The sequence below is a fragment of the Aspergillus aculeatinus genome (genome assembly GCF_003184765.1).
Source record: "Aspergillus aculeatinus CBS 121060 unplaced genomic scaffold BO66scaffold_39, whole genome shotgun sequence".
NCBI lineage: Eukaryota > Fungi > Ascomycota > Eurotiomycetes > Eurotiales > Aspergillaceae > Aspergillus > Aspergillus aculeatinus.
The window spans coordinates 2,612-25,158 of NW_020291508.1; the positions used below are offsets into that span (position 1 = coordinate 2,612).

Genomic DNA, 22,547 nt, shown 5'->3' on the forward strand with positions numbered 1-22,547 from the left:
TTTTTTTTCTTTCTTTTAATGTTGGGATTTCATGATCTTGAATTAGCTTGGTGTCACGGAGCAGCTTGTGGTTTCTCCCCCTTGTTTTTGCCAGTACTTTTATCATTAATCAACATTTCTTGGATATCGTTAATCTCAGTGGAGAGCTTGTACTTCTTGTCCTGCTACAGTTCCTTTGTTAGAATGAAAGCGGAGTGCTGGCGGCGACGGGCACAAAACCTCGGGCCGTTCACTGACCGCCTTGGCCGGGAAAAACATTTTCTAGGTTCCGCAGCGGAGTGACCACCGGAGCTTTGATCTTGCCTTGCCTCTACCCTTCCACTAATATTCCAGACACAACTTTCTCAATTCCCTCTACCCTTAACCCCCTGGCCCTGATTCTTGCCTAGGGTCAGTCCCTACGGGCTCTCGTCAATGCTTTCACGCAGTCGGCCATATCTCACGAGGCGCAGATTACCTGCTGTCCTGGACCACGTCGCGACTGCTCCCGATGAGCCACTCCTCTTTCTTTACCCATCCTGGTTTACGTCTCTGCCCGCGCATCGGGGGTCGGCCTTGACAAGAAACCCCGCCCTTAGTTTATCCAGACAATATCATCGCCCTAGCAAACGTGGGCCCAATGCGCCCCGACTCTCCCCGCAGTCCTCGACCGGAAATTATTCGTCTAGACAAATAACCTCTTCTTCCATTGCCGTCGGAAGACGTGGCTTGGACAAGGAAGCTACAAAGCCTGCAGCAAAGCCTCAAGCTTCACGGACGTCGCCTCTCCCTCAACCGACGTCCGACAACACTTCGAGATGGACGCCACCGCGGGTAAGAAGTCTTGCCGCGCTGTCTTCGATCTCGCCCCGCGATAAAAAGAAACTACAATACCGACAATCCGAACTCGACAACACGCGCAAAAACCAACAGAAAACGATAGAGAGACGGTGGAAGGACCAGGCTGCGGTTTACGAGAGGATGCTCCGGATGAATCGAGCAATTCCGGCAAATGCTCCGTTGAAGTCCAACCAGCTGGAGCTATATCTAAGGGAGGAGACGATCGCCGAATTCGCCGGCTTGGTGTCGAGGGGCGAGAACATCTTCTATCGCCATGTGTATCACGGGTGCAAGGTGCATGTTAAGCCGCCTTCGGAAAGCGTCGGGATGTGTCGCCGGGTGATCTTGGAGGGTCGACCGGCGGCCGTGGAGGAGGTCAAGAAAGAACTGCTGGAGATCGGGACCCTGCAAGATGAATATGATCCGGTCGTCGACATGCGTAAACCGGTGGTTCCCATCTACCCTCGGGTTGACCGACGGATACACAAAGACATACCCTTGGTTCGCGGCACGTGGGATATGCCCAAGGATCCCACGGAGTTCACTGTGGATCAGATTATCCGCCAGGGTGAGCTCCTAGCTACTGTGAGGGACTTTACGCACCACGTGGAGGATCTCATTACGTCTTGGCCCAACTCCAGGGAGCAGCCGGGTAAGCACGGTGCGGATGTGGCCGATGCTCTCGAGACGCTTTTCCTGAAAAGCGCCCGCAAAGAATTGACATCAACAGCGTCGTTGAATCAAGCCCTGTCGTTCTTGCTAGAGCGCAAGCAGTATTGGATTGCACACCAGATTTTCCACTCCGCGAAACATGTTGCAACCGTGGAAACCTTCAACATGATGCTCAGGTCGACGGCCCTCGAGCAGAACCTGAAGCGGTTCAGGAACCTCTTGCATGGTATGGAAAATCTGGGCATCCGCGCAGATGTCGAGACCTGGCTTGCTTATGCTGACTGCTTTGTTTCTCCAACCAAGAAGATGGCAGTAGTGAACAGTCTACGGCAGCGAGGGATGCTGCAGGAGACCACGCTGCAGCGGACAGCGTTGCGCGCGGTGTTACACGACTTACTGGTGGAGCATCTCCATAACGGCGGCGACATGAACTCTTTTCTGGAAAAGATAGCCCGGGACTGGGACAGCACGATGTGGAGCCCGAGTATGGTCAACCAGATGATGTGCGCCGTCATGCGAGTGAATCATCTAAAGGCGAGAGATCAGCTGTTCCAATTCTGCAGGCAGAATGGCTTACGTATCGAGCCTTACACTTTCTATCTTCTCGTGGGCACATGCAACAAGGGCAACATCCTTCAGGCCCTGCAATACATGTACCAGACCATGGAGGATCCGGCGCGAGAACTCAACGTCGCCGGCTGGACGCGACTCTTCCTACACGCATGGCACGGCGGATACTACAACATTTGCCGTGTCTTATGGCGGTATGCCTGCATGAGAGGACATGCGGCTTCACGCATTGCCGAGCGAGTCTATGAATCCCTGCTGCACGAAGCTGGCCCGGAGACAACCTTCCGCAGGGCTGTCGCGGCGCGGCTCATCCTCGGAATCGATCTGGGGTCGCCCAGGCCAACCTCGGGCGGGAGGTTTTATAAGCTCAAAGGCTTGCCGGCCGAATATTCCGCAGACCCGGTGAAGTATCTGTGCATCCAGGTTGATCCTACGGAGCGGAATAACCAGCTGAATGTCAGCGAGGCGATCCTTGCTCGCGATATGGATGTGGCACGATTTTACAAACCTCAGGTATCACTTCGGGCGATGCTCGACGCTGCGACCATTGTGGATCTCGAATGGAAGGAACTGGCTCGCGAGAAGGCTTTCGCTCGCGAGGAGCCTCTGACCCTCGAATGGATGCGCGACAACATCATCCAGGTTAAATTACTCCCGCATGACCGCCAGGACGAGAAGAAAAAGAAGCAGAAGCAGCTGCAGCAGCGGTGGCGGCGGCGGTGAGTGACTTCCGCTGCCCCGATTTTGTCCTGCGCCATCTTGTGGTCCTGGTTTTCTGCTAGGCCTTACACATTTGCCATGATCATGAGCCATAACTCATCACTCACCCACCCATCCACCCACCTCTTGGCCCATGGCGACCCTGTATATATATGTATATTGAGCCATAATTGTAAATAGATTCTTAAATATAGATATAGAGCGGAAGATAAAGACAACAACACTGGGGAATCTGTGAAAGTGCAATCCAGGGCAAGAAAACAAGAATTTCTAAATGCCATACTGAATCTATAACCAAGTGGGTTCCAGCCAAATGCAATTGATGATCTGCAGCACGATGCCACCCCACCCAGCCCCCCTCCAACGTCACCAAGTTCCAAGCAAAGAAATATCAATCATTTTCATCACATGCATACACATAATCATTAGTAGGTCATTTGGGTTAAAGGGAGGGGTGCAATCGGTACGAGTGTAGTGGGAACGACTGCGGTCTAATATATCCCGCCCAGCTCGGCCCTGGATGGAGAAGGATAGACATGTGAGGGAGGGAGCAATCGTGTCTTTGGGGTAGGCTCCTTTGAAAACTGCCTGTGTCCACTTCTTCGCCCTGACCAGGTGGCCACCTACCACCTACCACCCCCCACTGCCATTCTCATGCAGCAAGGCCGGTTCCGGCGCCGCCAGCGCCCCCGTCATCTCCGCCCCTCCTCCTACCCCTCGTGATGGGTCACCACCACCACCGGGCAGAGGAAGGGGATACGGCGGACCCGAGGCCGGCGCCGCCCCAGCCCCATAAGGATCGAGCGTGGTGCGCATCGACCCCACGCCTTCCTTGAGATATAACACCAGCCGATAGGCCGAGTTCCCGTTCAGATAATACCGATGGAGCCGCTTGCTGCGCAGGAATCCCAGCCGTTCGTAGAGCTTGATGGCGGCCGTGTTGGTGATTTCGGTTTCGAGGACGATCTGTTCGCGGTGGGTTTGTGTTAGCTTGAGCTGAAGCTTGTTTAAGCGGGGGGGGTGGAAGGCAAGGCTGAGATAGGAAGAAAGAACACACCTCGTCCGCATCCCGTTCAATCATCGCATCGATTGCCATCCGAGCTAGCTTGGTCGCGATGCCCCGGCCTCGGTACTCCTCCTTCACGGCTAGCATGGCGATGTAGCCGCGCAGAGGTCCGCCGCGGTGGGGTTCGAGTTTCGAGACGACGACGCCGACCATGCGCGGTTGCTGCTGCTGCTGCTGCGGGGATGAGGATGCTGTTGTTTCGGACGCGGGGGAGGCGGATGAAGAGGCGGAGTCGTCCATGGCCATGAAGCATAGGTCTCCCCATTGGTAGAGGAAGTAGCGGTAGACGTAGATGCTGTAGGGCTCCGAGAGGTCTTTGGAGATTAGTTGGCGCATGGCCGGGACGTATTCGTCTTCGCGGGCGCCATCGTAGCGGACGTAGCGGAGGGGGGTGTGGGTATTAGTTGTTGTTGCGGTGGTGGTGGGGTTTGTGGGAGTTGTGGTGGAGGTGGTGGTGGTTGTTGATGGTGTTGGTGCTGTTGTTGTTGTTGTTGTTGGTGCTGCTGCTGCTGCTGCTGTGGCGGTTGAAGACAATGCGGGGGGTGGATTCGGGTTCATTGGAGCGGTAAAGGAATTGGCATTGGAGGGTAGCAATGCGAATTGATTCAGGAACAGAGACGTGGAATGGTCAGGTATGTGCTGGTTGGGTGGATATGCAGTAGATAGACAGATAGGCAGACAGACACAAGTTACACCTTCAATCGGAGATGGAGAGAACCGAGAAGGGAGAGAAAGAGAAAAGGAAGAAAAGAAGAAGAAGAAGTTCGGGATGACGTCCGATTCCCGCTCCGTTTCTTTCTTTGCTCTCTCTCTCTCTCTCTCTCTCCTTCCCCAACATGTGATTTTCAACCTTTTTCCATCCGCGGCTTTTCTTCCCCCTCCCTTTTTTTTTCTTTTCCTATCTCGCTGATCTGTTTTCTTTGTGTCGGGTTCTCTTGATCTTGGATCTGGCTTTCTGGGTGCTATTTTATCTATGCCATTGCTCCTCGGAGATATCTGAGTTGTTGCACGGAGCTTTTTCTGACCTTGTAATCCGGCGGTGATGCTCCGGCGTCGCGTGGGCAAGGAAGAGGAGGAGGAGCCCAACCACAACCTTAACCACAACCATGAGGTGCAGCCCTCCTCCGATTCCTCCTCCCGCGACAATTCCCAGTCCAAGTCCCAGTCCAAGTCCAAGTCCGATACCGACTCGCCTGCAGCTGCCCGTCCCTCCCATTCCAAACGATCCGAGTCCTTCATCCACAAGCCGCGCAGTAAACGTCGCAATGGATTGATCTTCGCGCTGGGCGGCCTTTTCGGAGTTCTGGTCGCCGTGCTCTTCGCCAACCAACAGGATGTCATCAGTTTAGACAGTTTAATGGATTTCAACATCGAGTCCCTGATGGAGGTGATGCCGCATGGGTTCTTGAACGATGCGAGAGAATTCACCGTAAGTTATCTTCCTTGTCGGCGCCCTTCGGAGAAATGTGGGCGGGCAGATAATGCAAACATGCTTCGTGCATGCAGTGAACCTCAATAAGATGATTGCTGACCGAGATGGGACTATCTATATAGCAACATGAGCGCGACACAGTCAACTACGATCCTTTCTCCGTCGGACTACACCTGCAGGCGCAAGGTTTCCAGGCGAAACACCCGATGGTCATGATCCCCGGGGTGATCTCCACCGGTCTGGAGAGTTGGGGCACCGAACCCGCGTCCCGACAGTACTTCCGCAAGAGACTCTGGGGCAGTTGGAGCATGATGCGGGCGCTGGTGCTCGACAAACCGGGGTGGAAGAACCATATTATGCTGGACAAGGACACCGGGCTCGACCCCCCGGGGATCAAATTGCGCGCGGCGCAGGGTTTCGACGCGACCGACTTCTTCATCACGGGCTACTGGATCTGGAACAAGATCCTCGAGAACCTGGCGACCATCGGCTACGACCCCACCAATGCGTTTACGGCGGCCTACGACTGGCGGCTCTCGTACCCGAACATGGAGGTCCGGGACCAGTACTTCAGCCGCCTGAAGTCGTACATCGAGACGGCCGTGCAGGTCCAGGGCGAGAAGGTCACCCTCGCCTCCCACAGTATGGGCTCCCAGGTCGTGCTCTACTTCTTCAAATGGGTCGAGAACCCCGAGCACGGCAAGGGCGGCTCGGACTGGGTCAACCGGCACGTCGCCAACTGGATCAACATCAGTGGCTGCATGCTCGGGGCTGTCAAGGGCCTCACGGCCGTCCTGTCCGGCGAGATGCGCGACACCGCCCAGCTGAACGCCTTCGCCGTCTACGGGCTGGAGAAGTTCCTGTCCAAGGAGGAGCGCGCCGAGATCTTCCGCGCCATGCCCGGCATCTCCAGCATGCTGCCCAAGGGCGGCGAGGCCGTCTGGGGCAACGCGACGTGGGCGCCCGACGACCAGCCGCACCAGAACCTCACCTACGGCAACCTGCTCAACTTCCGCGAGAGCGGCACCAGCCGCATCATCAAGAACATGACCATCACCGAGAGCCTGAACTACCTCCTCGACGAGGGCGAGGACTGGTACCGCCACCAGGTGCTGGCCAGCTACTCGCACGGCGTCGCCCACACCGCGCGCGAGGTTGAGGCCAACGAGCACAACCCGCGCACCTGGCTGAACCCGCTCGAGGCCCGCCTCCCGCTCGCCCCGGACATGAAGATCTACTGCTTCTACGGGGTGGGCAAGCCCACCGAGCGGAGCTACTTCTACCAGGAGGAGCGCGACCCCCTCGTCAACCTCAACGTCAGCATCGACACCACCGTCACCAACAACGACGGCGTCGACCACGGCGTCCACATGGGCGAAGGCGACGGCACCGTCAACCTGCTGAGCACCGGCTACATGTGCGCCAAGGGCTGGCACATCAAGCGGTATAACCCCGCCGGGGTGAAGATCAAGGTCTTTGAGATGCCCCATGAGCCGGACCGCTTCTCGCCCAGAGGTGGGCCTAACACGGGTTCGTTCCTTCCTTTCCTGTTCCTCATCTGGAAACCCTGACACAATCACTCCCCATTTGAGACCCGCCCCCCGCCCCACGGGCACCTCCGCACATCACCAACCCATCCATGTCCCTCCCTCAAACAAGTCACTCAACCCATCTAACACCATAGAAAAATAGGAGACCACGTCGACATCCTCGGCCGCGCCTCCCTCAACGACCTCATCCTCCGCGTGGCCGCCGGCCAAGGCGATCACATCGAAGAGACCTACGTCTCCAACATCCGTGAATACGCCGAGCGAGTCCAAATTTTCGATGATGAATGAACAATAGACATATGTGCACAAATGAACAACCCCCCAATCCCCCCTTTACCAAGATAAAATGGACTATAACAATCAACCACCTCTTCCTGCCACCCATTTCATGTCCTCGAAAATGTTCATATAGACCACTTTTCGTTCGCCCGGGTGCTGCGGTTAGTTACACTTGAAGAGCAAAAGAAGGGCGAGTCGAGCTGTAAGCCGCCTTATTCTCTCTTTTTCTTCTAGGTCTAGGCTTCGTATCCATGCCTTCATCAGAACCGATGACTATAACTAGCATATAGCGGCGCGTCCAGAGGGTTTGATTATCTAATCAATAACGCTTTGTCTCAAGAAACGTCACGTGACAGGCATGTCCCTTGGATGACCGAGTATGTCAGAGGACGCTGAAAATTACCACGTAACTAACTGCTAGACCATTTACAGTGGAGAGAGAAAAAGATTCTTGTGATGATATTTCCAGGTTTTTTTTGTAAATCCGGAAATTCAAGGTATGTTTCCATTTCCCAGATTTCATATGGTTGGTATGAAAGTAGTTAATCTAACTTACAGTCAAGGACAAAATGAAAGGTGAGAAAGACACATAAGCCGGCGGGACCACCGTAGGCAAGAAAAAAAAAGGAAGAGGATAAACAGGGCGTAAGGGGGAGAGTATCACGTTTTTTTCTCAATTTCCCTCAATGCGAGATGAAGGGTGATGATGGACATTCAGGGTGAAAAGGTCATAGAAGAAGAAAAGATAAACATGGTATAATGTACAACCAAGAGCAGTCAAACCTCGCAGCCGAAAACGCGCCACAATGGCTTGAAGTGCCTGACTCCGGTCGTGGAAAGAACAAATGACTCGTAGAATCTGTTCGACCAGAGTAGAACAATGCAAGAAAAATCGAAGAATCGAACCGAATGAAGACAAAGGTATTAACATGACCGGGAGTCAAGCAGAAAACGGACAAAAAGGAAAGTGCCAGTATCCTAACTCAGCCAGGGTCAAATAAGAAGGGGAAAAAACAATCTATGAGGAACATTGCCAGATAAAATGCCCAAATCCGAAGAAGATAGGTGAAAGATCAAGGAGACGCAAAGGCAGAAACGAGGCACAAAACTCGTGCAAAGGCGGAAAATAAACATTCATAATTGTCGTGACTCCTGACTCCGGGGATTTCCATCCAAGAGGATCCCTGGAGCAGTAAGGTGGAATAAAATCAGCCCAGTGAATGTTTTCATTCAGAACGAGGCCGTTTTGGAGGAAAGAGGATTGTCGAGTGAAACAAAAGGAAGAGTCCCATATCACAGGAGGCAATGGGCAGAGATGAGGATGGATGCGATCATCGACGCCCGAGCTGGACACTTTTTTTCGATTTTTGCTTTTGAGGCAAAGCCAGGAAGATTGACGGCGGGTACTTTTCAACGGATAACACAATCGAAACCGACTCGAGGAAAACGGGTAGTCATGCAAGGAACACGAATGGAACACGGTATCATTAGCGGAAATTTTGGACGATGCGAATAAGATGGTCTAGTGGGAAGACGAGGTCGAAGATAGTCGAATTAGGAAACAAATAACTTTTTTCCCCAGCACGATGACGCTTAACGGGTGAGAGTCGTGGCACCACTAAGCGACAATCGGTTGCATCGAGCCGAAGGGATTGGCGCACATGTAGTGCTCCGCAGGCTTGATGCAATAGAGACAGCCGCACGACGAGCCATGGCCAGTCCACACACTTTGCGCGAAAGGCAGAGCGTAGGCCGGAGTGTGATGGTACGACGGCGGCTGCGATGGAGGCGCTGTAGGGATGTACTGTTGTGGAGTGGGCACCCAAGTACGCGTGTACGGCGGAGGTGGGTTGGTGTACGCCCAAGGCCCAACAGCAAAGTAGTCCGGTGTGTTGGGGCCACTGTGCGGCGCGGACGGGGGCGAATATTCAGAGGCGGTCGGGTTAAGCCACGAGTTTTCGAAGGTGGAACTGCGCTGGTACTGCGGAGGGATGGGACCTTCGGGGGAGAGCAGCGGTTTCGAGACACGATGGGGCCGGGAAACGTTCGTGTCGATGGGTGCCAGAGCGTGGCGAGACTCCTGGGCACGGGCGGCCGTCTTGGCACGCCAGTTTTCCCAGTGCTTGAGCCATGTAGCAAAACCATCCTGCTTGTCGTGGATGCGCTCGTGGATTTTCCACTCGAAAGCAAAGAGCCAGTCCAATTCCATCGAGTTCAACTCGCTGACTGGAATGTTGCTAACCTCAGCCCACGACTTGTTCTGGAAGGTGTTGTCGTCCAAGAACTTGCTTCCCAGAAGGAGAGCAACAGTGAGCATCCGGTAGACCTGGCCGCTTCCAGAGTGGAACACCTTGGCCGAAGAGAGCATGCGCATCCGACTCGCGAGGTAGTAGAGACCCAGGAGAATGGTCGAGCTCGGGAGCCGAGTCGACGACAAGATCTGGTAGACGTATTTTCGGAACTGGGGGGTGACCGACGATCCTGGGTAGACGCTTCGCGCTAAGTCAATATCTGCAAGGTTGATCTTGGTGATGTACAAAGCATACATTCCCTGGGCCATTTCAGCCACGTAGTCGGACATCTGGTCCATCTCATAGTCCAGATGCGCCGCGACGCCTCCAGTAGCCTTTTCCTCCTTGCGCGGTTGCTCTTGCACCATCATGTCCTGGCGACGGTAATGGGGCGCGATGCCGTTGTCCATCGGGGGCAGCTGAACGTTGTTGCGGAGCGGCGGCAGAACATTGGCGGTGGCCATGGCGCCGTACATGGGCTGGTTCATCGCAGAGTGGGCGGCATTCATCTCGCGGCCGTTGCGTACTCCAACCCGGGATTGAGCGTTCATGTTGACAGCCGACTTGGGATAGCAATTGGCCTGGGAATACTGCTCGATGAACTCGCAGCCGTTCTGGGAGTACCGAGGCGGGAATGCAGCGGAGGGGCCCAGGACGTAGAAAGGTTGCTCGTGCTCCATGCGGCCACCACTCACGATGTGAGGCGGGGTCGGAGGAAGGCCCTGCAGGCTAGGGGTGTAGAAGGATGGCATGACGAAGTGAGAAGGAAGAGGTTGACACCAGTTCAGGTGGGGGAAGGTAGACTAGGTGGCTGTATCCAGGCGCTGTGTTAGCACACACCTTGGCTCCGATAGCAAGCAGGGAAACCCAATGAGCAACAAACAATCAAGACCGCAAGGAACTCAAGATACGAACCGTCTACACGTCCGCCACGCCCTGATCCTGGGTGGGGGAAAGAAGAAGGGGGAGCGGTTGCTCGGCGAGCCGCGGCTCTGTGCTTGTGGTATGGAAGGTGTTGTTTAGTTGAATGACATGAGAAGTATGGCGGTCTTCACAACACGGGGCAGATAAAGCAGCGAGACGATCGTGGATGAATTGATGCGCGCGATTGCTCTGAGAGTTGCTACCGCACGAGTTTGGTGATCGATGTGAAGGCGTGAGACTCTCAGAAGGGGGTTGGCAGAGCGGACAATTGATCAAGCACGAGGAAGTCAACAAAACAGACGAGCTAGTCGATCGCTAGTTGATTCTTTTTTCTTGTAGCCGAACGAGTAGAACGAATAACCGATGGGGTCAAGGGATGTGTTAGGGGGTGCGGATGGGGAAGGGGACGGTGGAGATCTTTTTAAAGTGTTTTTGCGCTTTTTCGAAAAGAAAATATGAACGACAAACACCAGTTCTCGCGTCAAAGGGAGTAGTCCCAGTCCACGGTGACAACGATACTTAGTGAAAAGCTCGTTGAAATATAAGATAGGAGGAAATGGAGATTTTCGCAAAGTGGACAAAAAGAGGAGGGAGGGAAGAGGAGAATATAGGTTGAATGATGTAAAGAGAAGAGAAGGAAAAAGGAGGAGGAGGAGGGATGAGGAGAAGAGTCAAAGGAGAGGGGAGGAGGGATGGGGGGAAGTAGAAGAGGAGAGCAAAAGAGAGAGAGAGTGCGCGAATACAGACGTAGTAAGAAAAAAAAAGCAGCAGCAGCAGCGGAGAACGAGGGAGAAAAGAGAAGAGCAAAGCAATTGACTGGGACTAGGCTAGGTAGGCTAGGCTCGTTCGTAGTGGTCAAGAGGGTCTCAAGAGGTGTCAGAGGCGGCGGCGGCGGCGGTCGTTTGGGGGGCACGGCGAGTCTGGGAGGGTGGAAAAGTCACTGAGAAAGTGACGATCCCCGGCTCAACTGGCCTTGTACTGACTAACCTCTTTCTTTTTTTGTCTCTGGGAATTTTTTTTTATTTTATTTTTCCATTGGGTAGATCAAATTAATTACCCTTTCCTCTCAACAGACAGTAAGAAAGAGAGAGAGGGCAGTGGGTAACTTAAAGGTAAGTGAAACGGGAAAGGAAATGCAGAAGGGGCTTGGTATGGTAAGAGAGTCGTAAGCCAATGTGATTTCGCCCCGGGTGGGGATTTTACCGATGGTTCATTCAATCATCTTTGCCCATTGTATTAGATAAGTGGTTTTTCTACCGCTCAGAAGTTGTTTTCTGCTACAAGTTGTCCCCTCAGGCAGCAGCAGCAGCAGCAGCAGCAGCAGCAGCATCAAACCTGATGATAAGTTTTGATAGTCTTCAATATAATTCAATCGGATGCCTTACTGCCATCTAAAGACATGAATCTAATTACTGAAACCAACAGTAATGGTGGGCCATCCAGAATCCATACATGACCAACCGGTACCACATCTTGCCCCTAAAAAGTCCGTAGGGATTCTCCGTAGGGGTTCGGATTCCTTTACAATGGATGGATGGCCTTTCCTCGTCAACAGTAGCAGCATCATCGCCCGCCAGAGATCCCCAGTCTCCAAACTCAGTACGTAGACCCCCCATAAAAGTCAAACCATTAATAAGAGACCAGCCGCAGCATCCGAGCAGATGGGACTCGAATCATCTCCATTAAACTAACTTAACTAACTTAACTAATGCTTCACATGGGGTGATCGTTTAGAGTTTTCAGAAATTTCAATGGCTATGATGGATGGGGGAGACTAGGAGACTAGGAGACTACTGTGTAAAGCCAGGAATAATCTTAGTCGGAGGAGTTGACGATGTTCCCGTTCGTGCTCCATCAAGCCCCCATCGTTGTTCTGGTTGGTTGGTCTGTTGGTGTTTTAAGGGGGGAAAGGGAATGAACCTTTGCAAGAGGAGAGAAAAGGTTAGTCAGAATGGATCCATGATGGGAATGAATGAGAAAGAAAGGGAAAAATTCAGAAGTTCCTTTTTTTTCCCACTCTTCACCGTAACACTGGAGTCACTGGGCAGGCTAAGACAGAGGCTAGAACAGTAAGAGAATACCCATATCCATGGGTAGGGGCCCTCTTTCGACCGTCGGCACCGAAAAAAAGACTGGAACGAGGGTAAGGGCCTTTTCCTGTCTAGTATGAATTAATGATGATGAAGAGGAGAATGAGATGAGGAGGTGCAGTAGAATTAATCCTGTGATCCTCTGGCTTACCGTTTTTAATTTAAGAAAATATTACCTATCTCTCGCCGACACCCGCATTGGGACCAATGTCGAGGTTTCAATGAGGTAGGGTTACCGTTCAATAAACAAATCGATCTTTGACCTGCCACCACCACCACCGTCTTTCCCCCCAAGCTGGGAATGATACTCCGAGGTTCCTTGGCCATAGCAGTAAGAGTGAACGAAGTAAGACTAACCTGTACAGTAAATTTGATTCACTTGCAGTGCCTGCCGCCCGCCTGACTGACCGGCAGTGCTATCCAATAATAAGCTGCACGACCAGACCGGGCCAAACTGCACAACCACCCCTTCTACTCACTGGCAGTAAGCTCCAGCGGTTGGCGGTGGGCAGTCTCGGCGGAGCCAAACGGTTCAGTTTTAGTCGGGGTTAGTTAACTACATAGTAACTTAAGGTGGATGTTGAGTTTAGTCAGTCAGTCACTGCAAGTTAGTTAACTAGACTGAGTACCAGACTACCAGTTACCCTAGGACTCTAGGGGTTCGAGAGGCAGGCTCGAACGGCCAACCCAGAAGGCATCGGCACTTGGGGTTGGTCACCGCAGGAGTGACCCATTTATTACTACTTCCAGGGCGCTTAGCGGCGGCCGGTCTGCTTAATTGCAAGAGCTAAGAGGAGGACGGCCATGGGATGGAGGGAAGGAGAAAATTCCTCGAACCCACCACCACATGTTGGCATCTCTCGAACCAGGGTGGGTGATTCAACCATTTAACAACAGCTACTAGATTATGGACATTGGCGGTAATTTTTTTTGAAGTCTGCAAAGTATACTGGATTGTTATGTCGTCTCACAAGGCCACCTTTCATCATCCTTCCCACCGTTGTTTTATCCACTGACACAGTCGTTCACCAAGCAAAAGTAGATTGAATCTAACTAACACAAAAACAAAATAATAATAGGAGGCCTGGGTGACGATGCCGGCCTCCAATCATTCCCAGACGGGGCAACGTCCTACGATCCATTGGCCTGGTGGAACAGGCGGCGGTACAGAGTACGTGTACTATGTACGGAGTACTGTACTATGTATGTGTATGTAGAGGGCGAACAGTCAATGAAAGTCCTGGTCGACTTAAGGTTCAGAAATTCACAGGATCATCGAAACTGATAACATTAGAGAGAGCAATGCAGCGCAGGTGCCTAGCCATGGCCAGTTCATAAGCCAGACAGGATACCAACAGGAGCATTTCCGTCACATCTTGTCTATCGGAGGCAAAAAATTGAAGTCACACCTCGAAAAGAGGGCGAAGAGCAACAGGAAAGGAGCGGCCGAGAAGCGCTAGTGGTACGGCTCGACAAATGACTGGGCCGTGCGCCCCCGTGCTAATTTATCAAATGATGGGCAAAGGAAGAAGCCAGAAACAAAAAAAAAAAAATAGAAGGAATTTAAAAACTAAACAGGGAAAGAAAAAACGTGTCGTGGACAGGACTAAGAAAGTTGACTAAGATAAAATGGGTTCATGGAGATTGAGTCTTTCACACCAAAAGTGTGGCTTGGCTTGTTGGTCGCATAAGGTGGATTATCTAATCCATTCTGGTTGGATATTTATAACTTTTTTCCAAAGGCCCCCGCCCAGTCACCGTGTATCCGAAAAGGGGCAGGCGGAGGCAACATTGATTCAATCATTCAATCATCGGTCAATCATGGATCCATCATGGATCGTGGTACTAATTGGGTCAGTCATCAAAATGGATCTAGATGGATGAGTGGATGGATGGATGGATCATGGGGTGAGAAAAAAGAGGGGGCAGCAGCAGCAGCATCCAGCTCTACGTCTACCGTAGTCTAGTCAGTCTAGAAGGGATGGAATAGCGAAGAAGGGCATGATCTCAGGGGAGGAAACCTCATCATCACCAGTATGGTCGCGACAAGTCAACGGTGGCGATGGGTGATCTCAAGGCGGAGCCCATGACACCATGCCATGCCATGCCAGGTCCTGCCCTGCCCTTTTGCCCTTGCCCTGTGTCACTTCTGGCTCATGAACCCTGAAGGTCTGGAAGCCTGGGTCTTCCTAGACTGCCTGGACTGTCTGGACTGCCTCATTTTCACCATGATGGTCGAGGTCGATCGCTGTAGGTCACCACACATGCATCAGCAGGTCCTCTACATACGATACTTACTGTAAGCTGTATCTTTCCGGACAGGCTAGCAGCAGGGAAAAGGCATCAATCATCATCATCATTGTACATATTTGACTGCCAATACTCGGCAGTCACCTTTCAGGTAGAATCGGTAGAACCTTGAGACGAACCGACACATTCCAGCTCCTTCCATTCTGTCGACATTCCTGCCTGTTGCTGCAGCTCAGCCATCATCAAACATCAACCCAATCAATGATGGGTTATTGAGTCCCAATATCCTGTTGGTAGAGGTGACAGATCTGGTATACGTACAGTAAGTACATACTCATAGTGGTAAAGAGGGGGGGAGAGCATGTGCCTGATCTCCCTGTGGCTCGGAGGCTGGCCAGAGGAATCATCTCATCAGCATCGTCGTCGTCACCTGAAGCGTTGCGGCTGTTACCTACCTTCATTGCTCTCTTGGTGACTCAGAGCTGCATCGAAATGCATCCAATCAACGCTGGGAGGGGTGTCGGACAGGCTGAGTGATTTTCATTAGTTGGTGAGGTGACCGGTGCAGTTGTTGCTTACAAAAGACCTATTCAAGCTGCATTTAGATAACTAACTAGGGCTACGACTCAAGGTGGTGGTGGGATGCTCAGCCGGTCTCAACCAGGCTACCACGGTAATAATAATAGCTCCAGCAGTAAGCATGGCGGTTTGTCGGCGGGGTAGGTTGATATTCTGGAAAACAGCCAGTCCCTGGTTGCTATCGCAATCATGGCGCCAGTCACCTTCCACCTCCTGCAGGCACATCGAGATACAGTACAACGAGATCTACGACTGGGCTTATGGATAAAGAACATAAACCACAACAATCTATTGTAGCTAAAACTCGAGACCTCGGGAATTGAGGCATTTCGAGGAGGATCTGATTCTCTCTTCTATGGAACAGCCCAATTGTGTTGTGTCTTACCCGACCGGAGGATGATCCATCACAAACCATCACCATCAATATATGTAATTGTACGGAGTATACGTGCCCGGCTGGCTGTTGTACCACCCTCCTTCTACGCCCATCATTCTATCAATGCCACCACCGATCCAATCCAAGACAAACCCCCAGTAGTAATATCAAGAAGCAAATAACACCCCCAAGTAGAACTCAACAATGGTCCTGAGTATTTCGCCCGCCCAAGCAACTAACCTCGATCGATCTCCATCTTTCATCCTGTCGAATCTGAGCTTGCCGTGCCAAACCCTCTCACGCTTCACCCCACTCCATCTGCACACAGCAAGATCGAGTAATGGTGAGTGGGGGTGGGCAGAGAGGTAGTCTTTGCCTTCAGTCTCTCTATCGTTGCTTCACTCTCAAGCCCGGGAGGGAGTGAATGCCCTGCCTGCCCATCTGACCAGCCATCGCTGCCCGAAGGGCCCCGTCCTAGAGAAGTTTAATCATCACGATAATCCCGCATGTCGCGTATGCAAGCCCTCCAATCCTTCGCGATAGTGATACCTCCCCATCGTCTCTGTCACTCTTCGGGAGAGCGCTTGCCCCCCCCCTCCCGCCTTCCCTTCTTCGTTTCTTTCCGATTTCCCAGCTCTATCTTCCGATATCGCCATTTGCCCCCCTCTGTTTGGAGAAGCAGGAGGGCTCAGATCGGCTGTATCGGTCATCCTTACCTGGCAACTGACACGGACACTGACAATTGACAGTTGACACTGATGACCCTGAGCCGGACAGACGGATATGCAAGAAGCACTGACTTGACTGCCTCTGTCTATCTGCTTCTTTCGCCTTGCTTTGAGGTGAGCCCCCCGCCGTGCCTGTTTGACACCTTGACATTTGATGCCGCCGCACCGCTCACCACCTACCATCTGTTCGCATTCGCACTGTGCCTGCCTGCCTACCTGCCAGGTCAAGCTTAACTATACCGATCATAATATCCGATTCCCTATGAATTATCCTATTCGTCCTATCGTCTCTGCTCCCCTCCATACGCTGAAAGGATTGACGAGAAGCCCCTCCTTTCCGCCAGCATCTTGATAGAATGAGAACCTCTACATTCTCCATATGGAGTTCTGCATCCAACCCTCAATTACCCGCCCACGACCCCTCATCCCCTAAACTCCCCCATCCCCACCAACCACACTAATGTAATCGGATAGGAACAAGAAACAAAAAAAAACAGGAACAGGCACAGGAACAAGAACCTCAACCCTCAACCCTCAACCCTCAACCCTCAACCCTCAACCCTCAAACCCCTCCTCCTCTCCCTTCCCGTCCATTGCCCTATTGACCCATTGTCCCCTCCTATAGACTCTCTCTAGAGCAGTAAGTATATCCCTCAAAATCTATTCTCGGGTCAACACGGATTCTTCTACGAGGAGGAAGGTCAAAGCCATCATCGTCACTACCTAGTACCAACCTATCTACGTTGAACGAATTCCAGAGACTCCGTATGGATAACCTACCCAGGGCGGACTCTATTCCCTGGCTCTCCACCCCACGACCAGACAAAAACAAAACCAAACAATAAACATTTCCGCCCTCCTCCACTACAGTACAGTTATACAACGGAATGAAAATATACATCGATGAATCCAATCCACGAACCGGCCGAGAATACTCCTAATGCCCCGGAGCTGGAAACAGTAACAGTCCTCACTTACCTACCCAGGTAGCCATTCTGAAGTCAGCTATACTGAATCCCGTAATTGTATACCATGTACAACTCACGACTACAACTACAACTACAACTACAACCACAAGTTCACTACTATACCAAAGTAAGACCAAAAGAAGGGGGATGGCGGGGGATGGGGGCACGATCCTCCCCACCCACGCTCCCCCCCCCCACCGGCAACAATGAAACAACGCAACAATAAAAAAAAAAAAACAACAACGGGAATGTCAGTCGGGAGTTTCGGATACGAGAGCGGATGGGCAAAACAGAAACCAAAAAAAAAGAAAAAAGAAAAAAACATTCCTACTTGACAATTGCAACTTCTCGTTATTCCATCCACTCCCAAAATGCGGCAGAAATGCAGAGAAGGGGGGTGAGTGAGGGGTTCTGTTTATCGGTCAGGTACCGGGCGCCGGAACAACCAACCCCCTCCCTCATCGTAGAAACTTTCTCACCACATGTGTATGCGTGTGTGTGTGTGTGTGTGTGTGTGTCATTCTGACATCTACTTTGTACCCTCATGCATCTCCATCATCATCCATCCTATTCAGATTTCGGAAAGATGCATCAGAAGAAAAAGCAGGTTTTAGGATCCTTGATCTGACTGTTAGTTCGACATTTAATGATTTAGAAATTGCGCTGTGAGTCATTTAGGCCCATCGTGATTGATCCGAGCACAGAGACGGACACATAGACAAGACAAGACAAATAGCACCATGTAATGCAAGATCGTAATCTTTCGTTCTTTTCTAGCTACTACGATCATGCATCACGATCCCCTCCTTCTCCCCCTCCATCCCGGGATCTTACCTCCCCCGACTGATTCCGGCTCCAGCTCGTGGAGGATGAGGGGGCAGGAAGAACTGGATGTCATCACCCAGTCCCGGAGATTTCCGGCTGCAATGTCGAGAATAAGTGGAAAGAATGGACACGTTGATGTGGTGAAGCAATAAGATCAAGGAGGTAGACGGTAGACAGGTAGGTATGTATGTATGTATGTAGCGCCATCCTCAAAAACGTGAGACAGGACTCTTGGGGTCCCAGAACAGAGTGGATATCATTGATAAATCAACCAGTCAGTGATAAACGGGGTGTGTGGAAACATGGAAGGTAGGAGAAGCAAAAGTTATGAGGATGTTCAGCAAGAAAGTAACAAAACGTCAGAGAAAATAGATCGTATCATGAATGCTTCGAGTTTCTCATGCTCATTAGAACCGAATTGACGAAGGGGAACGAGGATCAGCTTTTCGCGCTTGCGCTCTGATACCGTTTCCCTCTTCCCTTTAAACACTTTGAACACCAGATCCGAATTGAAGTCGGTTCGCCATGTGCCAACTGCATGCAGATTAGACAGGACAATCCATAAAAAGCAAGGTGGTAGAATGCAGAATCCCAAGTCGTAAAATTCGTCAAGCCAAGGCCATCAAGGTTCTTCGTCACCTGAATGCCAGTCAATGCCCACTGGTCACAATTCCTACTCCCCCTTCAGGCTTCCGATCAGATTACGGAGGGCATCTACAATGACCTCCTCATCTTTCGGTTCACCGCCGGGGAATGAGCTGTCCGTTGCGTTGCCGAGTACACGGGCTCGCGCACTCTTGAGCACCTCCCGGATGTAGTTCTTATCCTCGTAATCCTCCATGAGAACAGCCTCGAAATCGTCGATGGCCTTGTTTGCACGATCATTGAATGAGGATGCGTCCGAAGAATCCATATGAGCTGGACCGGGGCCAGGGACCATACCCATGTTTGGCTGATGCTGCATGGGAGGCCCCGGGGGTGGCCCCGGGGGTGGCGGGGGCGGAGGATGCGTTTGATGTGTTTGATGCGCTGGATGTGGCGCATTGGACGGAGGCATTGGTGGAGGATTTGGCGGAGGGTAAGGTGACTGATGTTGGGGTTGTGGAGGCATTGATTGCGATTGCTGTTGCTGCAGCTGCACCAGCTGCGGCGGCGGATCGGATGCATACGGTGAGGTGTAGGTGGAAGGAGTGGTCTGAGCGAAGGCGGGCGGAAGGTTGTTGCGGAGCGGACTGGGTATTGGAAACGGGGTCGAGGCGGCGGGTTGAGGAGGCGGGGGATAGGGACTCGCGTGATGGGGTGCCGGAGGAGCAGGAGACGGAGCGGGAGCGGGAGCGTGGGTGTGAGTGTGAGTTGCATAAGGGTTGGATGGCATAGCAGGGAATTGGAAGTGCGCATTGGCCATGCTGGGCTGTCCATTTGGCTGAGTGCCATATGATGGATTCAATGCAGGCATGTACGAGGGAGGAGCGGGAGGCGGCGGCTGCGCCGCTGGCGGAGGAGGTGACGGGCGCCTCTTTTTCTCCTTCTCAACAGAAGCTCCAGGGCGGAGCTGCCAGGACCATCCCTTGCCATCCCGCTCAGCATGCATGAAAAGATGGCTGTTTCCGTTGAGGTTGTGCCGTACACTGGACGTCCAACCTTCGGTTTCGCACTTGAAACGGAAATATGGATATTTCAACTTCAACGCTCGATAGATCTGCTTAAGTGTCATCGGAGTACCAGCCTCGGTGAGAGCATCGAAGATGAGAACGGCATAGTTGTAAGGCGGCTTGGCCAGATCCTCCGGGGTATATGCTGACTCGGGAGGATAATTCGGAGATGGCGACCGCGAGGGTTTGCGCTTCTTGACAGGGGGCGCTTTGATGAACTCCTCCGGGCGATGTTCCATATGATACTGCCCACCTTCGGTGGAAGGTAGGGGAAAGTCCATGGGAGTGCCATCGGGCTTCTTTCTCTTGGTATACTTGCGTTTCTCAGGTTTTGACCCAGGTGACTCTCCGCCCATCTCCTTGGGCGTAACAGTCGCCGTTGTTGAGGCTGGAGCCTTGCCAGCTTTCGGCCGGCTCCCGGGCGGAGGAGTAACGCCTCCATTGGCCTCGCGCTTCGCTGCCAGTTTTTGTTCTCGAGCCAGTTCTGCTCTCTCTCGCTTGGACATGATGCCATCCTTAGGAGGACGCCCGGGACCGCGACGTCGGATTGGTTGTAACGCCGGATCGATAACTCCCTCTACAGAAGGCATTGGTCGCGCCGAGTCGGGCTCCCTGGTTTTTAGTATGAGTTTCGTTGGCGGTCTAGGCGCGTCCTTATTATCCGCAGATTCGGACGGACCCCTCTGCATCTCAACTTCGTCTTCAACGGCAGGAGCTGGTGTCTGAGAGGTTTCCTCCCCTGTACCCAGGGGTTCCTCGACACGGTCAGCACCAGTCTCACCGATTGGCACATCTGGTAATAGAAAGCGAATGCGAACACCTCCAATCTGGATGTAGTCGCCGCTATGTAATGGTCTGATCTGACCAGGCGATAACCAATCTGCACCAATGAACGCGCCATTTCGTCCCATGACTTCCATCTCAAACAGATTCTTATCAAAATTATAGGCGATCTTGACATGTTTGCGGGAGATACCACGGTGGCCAGCGGCACTGCCGTCAACGGTGGCGGGAGGGTGAATGGGGATTGTCGGACATGCGTCAGGCGAAGGGAGCAGCGCAAGAGCATCAACTGGCTTTGCATCGCCGTTTTCTTCATTCAATGACTGCATCGCTAGGGCATTGTAGTCGGTGGTGTTGTTATCGGTCGATTGAAGTTGAGCTGGAGTTGCATGCAGCGGAGCGCCCGATTCCGCATGGGAAGAAACCGACGATCGCCGGCTGAGACGAGGGAGATGGGAGACATCAGGATCGAAGCCCATAATTCCACCACGGTCACTGACAACGCTGCCCATCATACCGCTGCCTTCATGCTTCACACGGACGGGGGTATGCGACATGTTTCCACCACTAGAGCTCTTCGCCCGCGTTGTCCTCATTGCCTGTCGAACTTGTATTTCGCGTTGATGCGCAGCGCGAGCGGCTCGTACATCACGACCAAGGATAAAGGAATAAGTGTTGCAATAGAAATGACCGTCATCGAACTCCAGCTTCGCAAATGCTTGAATCCGGGGTTCGGAGCCGGTGACAGAACCCGAACCATCATGCGGTACACCCGAATATCCAAGGGCGGAGAGATCGGCGCTCTGCGATAGGTACGCGTCTGTAAGCATCTCATTGTGTTGCAATGCATCGAATGGATTCTTCGAGGAAGACGACAGATCGAAGGGTGTGAAAAGATCAGCATGGTCGATGCCGCCTTTCACGAAAAGCAAGGGATCTGTGAGGCCGTCGATTGAATCGTTCATCTTAACGGTCGGGTTCGTGTCTTCTTCGGGATTCGTCAGGGCCATATCGGGTTGGGGGTCGAACTTTTCGTCCTGCTGGTGATGCGAAGATGGCTGGGCAGTCGATGTCGGCGGGACTTGATCCGCGCCTCCGCCGGTCGAGTCGGCAGGCGCAGTGGCCATAGGCTCTGAAGTTGAATCTAACGTCCATTGGAGATTTGATTTATCGTCGACCTGGTGCGGTTGATCCGTCGCTTGCGGGGCTGGTGGCATTGGGTGGTCCTCAGACGGCGATGGACCGGAGGAGGATTGGTTGCCAAGGAGCTGGGCCAGCAGCGCACTGGCGGCGGACTGACGACGGAGATCGGATTGGGAATCATGCGGCGCAGGAGATACTGAGGATTGATCGTCGGGTTCGGATTTGATTGTAGCTGAGGAAAGAGCGGGTAGGCCATTGGGGGAGGAGGCATCGAGGGGATCGGGGACAGGATCTTGCAGAGCGCGGATTGCGGAGTCGTTGGGCGGGGATGAATGCGGTTGAGGGTCAAGATGCTGTTGCTGGTGCTGGTGCTGCTGTTGTGATCGAGGATAGTCGTACACGGACGACATATCCGGGGCAGCATCCGGAGGACGATGGCCCACCGCTGGCGCTGTCATGGTCTGCGACGACGACATGACCGGCGGCTGGTCTTGACGGGGGGTCGAGTAGGAGAGGATTGGGGGTGGAGGGAGACAAGACGGAAGAGGAGGAGGAGAGAAGTCAAGGGCGGTGAGCCCGTCTCCCGGCCCAGGACGGCCTCTGACTGGTCGGCGAAAAGTAGTGCCGGCGATATTTTTTTTTTCATGGAGTTTTTTCTGCCGCTTCCGGTGACGGGATGGACGGTACCTTTGGGGAAATTTGTATGGGGAGAAGGTATTATTGGGGGATTTCCACGTAATCGATTGGTATGGGCCGTTTATCCTTTACCCAGTCTATTTATTGCTTGGTTCTAGCCTCTGTCCATCAGGCACATCTTAAGAGGATAGGAT

The 22,547-nt window shown here is 52.7% G+C and overlaps 6 protein-coding genes across 6 annotated transcripts; 3 read left to right on the forward strand and 3 right to left on the reverse strand.

Annotated features, from left to right (window-relative positions):
- The first annotated feature begins 334 nt into the window (after nucleotides 1–334).
- Nucleotides 335–2,911, forward strand: BO66DRAFT_378474 (uncharacterized protein). Its single transcript, XM_025645796.1, has one exon. The coding sequence runs from the start codon at nucleotides 415–417 to the stop codon at nucleotides 2,782–2,784; it is 2,370 nt and encodes a 789-aa protein (XP_025501576.1). The 5' UTR covers nucleotides 335–414; the 3' UTR covers nucleotides 2,785–2,911.
- Nucleotides 2,912–3,079: 168 nt separating this feature from the next.
- Nucleotides 3,080–4,584, reverse strand: BO66DRAFT_473110 (peptide alpha-N-acetyltransferase MAK3). Its single transcript, XM_025653017.1, has 2 exons — nucleotides 3,839–4,584; nucleotides 3,080–3,747 (listed from the first exon to the last, which is right to left on the reverse strand). The coding sequence occupies exons 1-2, from the start codon at nucleotides 4,403–4,405 to the stop codon at nucleotides 3,412–3,414; spliced, it is 903 nt and encodes a 300-aa protein (XP_025501577.1). The 5' UTR covers nucleotides 4,406–4,584; the 3' UTR covers nucleotides 3,080–3,411.
- Nucleotides 4,585–4,708: 124 nt separating this feature from the next.
- On the forward strand, nucleotides 4,709–7,575 carry BO66DRAFT_378481 (phospholipid:diacylglycerol acyltransferase). The gene is made up of 3 exons (XM_025645797.1): nucleotides 4,709–5,276; nucleotides 5,402–6,809; nucleotides 6,972–7,575. The coding sequence occupies exons 1-3, from the start codon at nucleotides 4,890–4,892 to the stop codon at nucleotides 7,115–7,117; spliced, it is 1,941 nt and encodes a 646-aa protein (XP_025501578.1). The 5' UTR covers nucleotides 4,709–4,889; the 3' UTR covers nucleotides 7,118–7,575.
- Nucleotides 7,576–8,675: 1,100 nt separating this feature from the next.
- On the reverse strand, nucleotides 8,676–10,583 carry BO66DRAFT_138242 (putative cyclin-like protein (Clg1)). Its single transcript, XM_025642037.1, has one exon. It carries the CDS (start codon nucleotides 10,149–10,151, stop codon nucleotides 8,727–8,729), a length of 1,425 nt encoding a protein of 474 aa, XP_025501579.1. The 5' UTR covers nucleotides 10,152–10,583; the 3' UTR covers nucleotides 8,676–8,726.
- A 3,929-nt stretch (nucleotides 10,584–14,512) lies between these two features.
- On the forward strand, nucleotides 14,513–15,510 carry BO66DRAFT_403468 (uncharacterized protein; the record flags this gene model as incomplete). The annotated part of the gene is made up of 4 exons (XM_025648864.1): nucleotides 14,513–14,663; nucleotides 14,856–14,985; nucleotides 15,281–15,357; nucleotides 15,407–15,510. The coding sequence occupies 4 exons, from the start codon at nucleotides 14,513–14,515 to the stop codon at nucleotides 15,508–15,510; spliced, it is 462 nt and encodes a 153-aa protein (XP_025501580.1).
- A 2,816-nt stretch (nucleotides 15,511–18,326) lies between these two features.
- Nucleotides 18,327–22,211, reverse strand: BO66DRAFT_138386 (forkhead domain protein). Its single transcript, XM_025642038.1, has one exon. It carries the CDS (start codon nucleotides 22,191–22,193, stop codon nucleotides 18,813–18,815), a length of 3,381 nt encoding a protein of 1,126 aa, XP_025501581.1. The 5' UTR covers nucleotides 22,194–22,211; the 3' UTR covers nucleotides 18,327–18,812.
- Between the last annotated feature and the right edge of the window lie 336 nt (nucleotides 22,212–22,547).